This window comes from Erythrolamprus reginae, chromosome 2 (genome assembly GCF_031021105.1).
Source record: "Erythrolamprus reginae isolate rEryReg1 chromosome 2, rEryReg1.hap1, whole genome shotgun sequence".
Taxonomy (NCBI): domain Eukaryota; kingdom Metazoa; phylum Chordata; class Lepidosauria; order Squamata; family Dipsadidae; genus Erythrolamprus; species Erythrolamprus reginae.
In genome coordinates this window covers 238,806,821-238,811,394 of record NC_091951.1, presented here as the reverse complement: position 1 = coordinate 238,811,394, position 4,574 = coordinate 238,806,821, and the positions used below count along the sequence as shown (strand labels likewise).

General features: G+C 47.4%; 1 protein-coding gene across 1 annotated transcript; it reads left to right on the top strand.

Annotated features, from left to right (window-relative positions):
* The first annotated feature begins 1,591 nt into the window (after positions 1-1,591).
* Positions 1,592-3,756, top strand: LOC139158879 (tigger transposable element-derived protein 1-like). The gene is made up of 2 exons (XM_070736219.1): positions 1,592-1,953; positions 2,289-3,756. The coding sequence occupies exons 1-2, from the start codon at positions 1,602-1,604 to the stop codon at positions 3,698-3,700; spliced, it is 1,764 nt and encodes a 587-aa protein (XP_070592320.1). The 5' UTR covers positions 1,592-1,601; the 3' UTR covers positions 3,701-3,756.
* The last annotated feature ends 818 nt before the right edge of the window (positions 3,757-4,574 follow it).

The following is a 4,574-nucleotide window of genomic DNA, read 5'->3' as shown; positions in this document are numbered from 1 at the left end:
CCTTGCGAAGTTCAATGAAGCAATGAGCTATGCTGTGCAGGGCCACCCAAGTCAGACAGGTCATAGTGGAGGAAGCTGACACAACGTGGTCTTCTGGAGAAGGAAATGGCAGCCCTCTCCTTTCTGCCAGGATCTGATATCCGTTTAAGGCTGGCAGGGATCTGGCATTCATGGGGTGAGTGTTCTCTCAGCTGAGGGACTCTGAAGTCCCCAAGAAGTTGACTAGGAGTAAGGTTTGCAAATGGGGAGGCATCTCTACCCTCTGCCTCTACTTTGGCTAACAGAAGAATGACTCAGGCCCTTTGTTCTCTCCCCAGGATGGAGATCCCCACAAGATGGACTCCAGGGCTCTCCCCTATTTTGGAGTCCACTACAGAACTGGTAAGGCCCCCCCCCCACTGTAATGGCAGACACCCTGCCAAGAAATTATGCCAATAGATATAATATTTGCATTCTCATCTCAGGAGCCATCAGAGGAAGAAAGTGCCAGTGTTCAGGGTTGGTAACATCTCCCAGATTAAAAAACTTGCAGAGGGAAGATATCTCTGCTTCTGCATCTGCTTGTGTCAAAGGATAGATGACCCAGAGCAGTCCCACTGGGAGGCCAAACCCCTTGGCAGGCCAGCTGGGAGGGTTCTTGGAGCCTCCACATGGCCCCTTTTGCAAAATAGGTCATGGCGGCTTTTGATCTTTGTCCCCTTTGTTTTCTCCCCCCCAGAGAGAAAACACCAGACATTTGGTTACGAAAGCCCTCGGAGGTAAGAAATTATGGTAGATATCCTTCTCAGCTTAAGGCTTGCAAAAGCTTTCTCCCCCTCCCATCAGGAGTCAAGGCATTGCCCTAACCCTAACCCTCTGTCCCACTGCCAAAACTTTCTTACCTCCGAGGGCTTTCACCATTAGCACAGATGGGCTCAGGGAGCAGCAGTGGCGCAGACCTGGCTTCATTTGAGTCACCGATTGAGAAGGGATCTTCTTCCAGCGGAAGAAGGACACTCTGGAAGACGTTAGCAACTTGGAGTAGGACACCGTAGACAGCCTGGAGCGCCTCCTCCAGGAATTAAAGGTATGTACAGTGATCCCCCGGGTATCGCGATCCCGATCATTGCGAACGGGCTAAATCGCGATTTTTCAGCAATTGATACCATCTCGATCGTTGCGAAACGCTATACAGGCTGTATCGCGATTTTTCAAAAAAAAAAAATTAAAAATACGTGCGTGGTTTTTCCCGCCCGATGATGTCACGCGTCATCACCAAACTGACGTGTAGCATTGCTGGTTGGCCGAAATCTCGGCCAATCAGCTTTGCCATTGCAATAAGTTTGCCCGGCAATGGTGATACAGCAAAATTTCAGCCAATCACCGTTGTCATTGCTGATGGACAGAAATCTCGGCCAATCAGTGTTGTTTGCTCAGCTTTGCTTTGCTTTGAAACTTTTGCAACTTTTGCAGCCCTTTCTTGGAGCTTGCGTGTCTTGCATCTGTGTCTTGGATCTGTTCCTTGGATCTGTTTCTTGGAGCTCTTTGTGAAGACTTCGTGGAAGATGGCACCTAAACGTTGCACCCGGAGTGGAGCCGACGATGCTAAAAAGACCCGGAAGATGCTGACAATCAAGGAGAAGATTGTACTTTTGGACATGCTGAAAGCGGGACGTTCTAATGTAGAGGTTGGTCGGCATTATGGGATCAATGAATCGACTGTGCGATACATTAGGAAAGATGAGAAGAAGATAAGGCAAACTTCTCTGATATCATTCAACAAGGCTGCAAAAAGAATAGTGACGCCTAGAACCAAACGCCTTATGAAGATGGAAGCTGCTTTGTCTGTGTGGGTACAAGACTGCCGAAAAAAGAGCATTGCTTTGGATACGAACACTATACGAACCAAGGCGCAGCAATTGTACAACCGTCTTGAACACACAGAAGGAGGCGATGCAGATGAGGGAAATGCAGGTAAGGGCTGGGGTTTTTTATTCTGTCATTACATACTGTATTTAAGTGTTTTTTAAGGAAGGAGGGAGGGAGGGAGGGAAGGAGGGATGGAAGGAAGGAAGGAAGGAAGGAGGGAGGGAGAGAAGGGAAGGATGGAAGGAGGGAGGGATGGACGGAAGGAGGGAGGGATGGAAGGAGGGAGGGATGTTAGGAGGGAGGGAGAGAAGGGAAGGAAGGAGGGAGGGAGGGAGAGAAGGATGGAAGGAGGGAGGGATGGGTGGAAGGAGGGAGTTATGGAAGGACTGTATGCTTTCATTCAAGTCACTTCTCTCTCCCTTTCCTGTCATTCTCTGTAGATGAAGGTGTTGTTGACTCTGATGACCCCCAGCCATCAACATCTTCTGCTTCTTCAGCCCCAGCCACATTCACAGCAAGCAAAGGGTGGTTTGACAGATTTCAACGGCGCTATGGCCTGAAGAGTGTGTCATTGCATGGAGAAGCTGCCTCAGCAGATACAGGTGCAGCTGAAAACTTTGTCCGGCGCACGTTTAAAGATCTAATTGCAGAAGGGGGCTACCTTCCAGAACAGGTGTTCAACATGGACGAAACAGGCCTGTTCTGGAAGAGGATGCCTTCACGGACTTTCTTGATGCAAGATGAAGCCAAAGCCCCTGGCTTTAAGGCCATGAAAGATCGGGTGACTTTGATCATGTGTGGGAATGCAGCAGGCTTTTTGATGAACCCAGGGCTAATTTATAAGTCACGAAATCCAAGAGCCCTCAAGAACAGAAATAAGAATGCATTGCCAGTGTACTGGATGCATAATCCTAAAGCATGGATTACAAAACCCCTCACGCGGGACTGGTTTCATCAGTGCTTCATCCCACAGGTGAAGGATTATTTGGCTGCCAAAGGACTCAATTTCAAAGTGCTTCTCCTAATGGACAATGCTGGAGGCCATGATGACCTGGCACATGAACATGATGGGGTGCAAGTCGAATTCTTGCCACCAAACACCACATCGCTTATCCAGCCGATGGATCAAGGTATTATCCGCGCATTTAAGGCACTGTACACGCGCAATTCTCTTGGAAGCATCGTGGAAGCAATGGATGCTGATCAAAACTTCACATTGAAGGCCTACTGGCGTCAGTACACAATTGCATCTTGTCTGAAGAACATTCAGAGTGCCTTAATGGATATGAAGTCACAGACAATGAATGCCTGCTGGAGGAAATTGTGGCCAGAAGTGGTGAATTATCACAGGGGATTTGCTCCCGAAGAAATTCAAGATGCTGCAGTCCAGAACTCTGTGAAGCTGGCACAGGCACTGGGTGGAGAAGGCTTCGTTGACATGACACCAGAGGAAGTCAATGGTTTGCTTGATGAGCATGGCCTACCGCTGACAGACAAAGATCTGGAGGAGCTGACCAGGTCAGCAAGTGAAGAAGAGGAGGGAGCTGAAGAATCTGATGAAGAAGAAGATGTTGGCCTAACGCTTGAGCGGCTTGCAGAAATGAACAGAACTGCTGCACATCTGCAACGCATGGCGGATCTTTGGGATCCCAACATGACTCGCTCTATACACTTTAAGGCCTCCCTTGACAACACCATTGCACCATACAGAGCCATGTTAGCCAAGCAAAAGAAAACGCGCCAACAACTGCCCATAACTATGTTTGTCACGAAAACCAAGAGGTCTGCCACACCATCACCTGCAGCATCCATTGTAGACATGGTGATAGAAGAAGATCCCGATTTATCCTAGTTATGCTAACCCCCCCCAAAAAATGTAAAAATGTAAATAAATATTGTTATTGTTTCTATCAGGATGACTAAGTGTGTTATTCAATGTGTACAGTACAGGTACAGGTAGAGGTACAGTACAGTACAGTACATTAAGGGGATGGGAAATGGTAATTTGTGGGTTGAAAGTGTTGGGACTGAGTGGCATAGAGAAGAATGAATGAATGACTGAGTGAATGAATGAAATTCAAACACAGGTGAGGGCTGGGGGTTTTTATTCTGTCATTGTTTAGGTGCTTTTTACGAAAGGAAGGAGGGATGGAAGGAGGGAGGGATGGAAGGAGGGAGAAATGGAAGGAGGACATGAGGGCCAAAAAACCTGGTTCAAATTGGACTGGGAAATCAGAAGTGTGGAAAGTGTTCTCACTGAGAGCTAGCAACTTGGGAGGGCCAAAAAACCTGGTTCAAATTGGACTTGAAAATCAGAAGTGACAGAAGTGTTCTCACTGAGAGCTAGCAGCTTGAGAGGGCAAAAAAAACCAGGTTCAAATCTGAATGGGAAATCATAAGTTACAAGAGTTCTCACTGAGAGCTAGCAGCTTGAGAGGGCAAAAAAAACCAGGTTCAAATCTGAATGGGAAATCATAAGTGACAAGAGTTCTCACTGAGAGCTAGCAGCTTGAGAGGGCAAAAAAACCCAGGTTCAAATCTGAATGGGAAATCATAAGTGACAAGTGTTCTCACTGAGAGCTAGCAGCTTGAGAGGGCAAAAAAAACCAGGTTCAAATTGGAATGGGAAATCATAAGTGACAAGTGTTCTCACTGAGAGCTAGCAGCTTGAGAGGGCAAAAAAAACCAGGTTCAAATTGGAATGGGAAATCATAAGTGACAAGTGT

Coding starts and splice junctions, on each gene's coding strand:
- LOC139158879 (XM_070736219.1), top strand. CDS start 1,602: ATGCTGACAATCAAGGAGAAGATTGTACTTTTGGACATGCTGAAAGCG. Junction 1,954..2,288: donor TGCAGATGAGGGAAATGCAG/GTAAGGGCTGGG, acceptor CATTCTCTGTAG/ATGAAGGTGTTGTTGACTCT.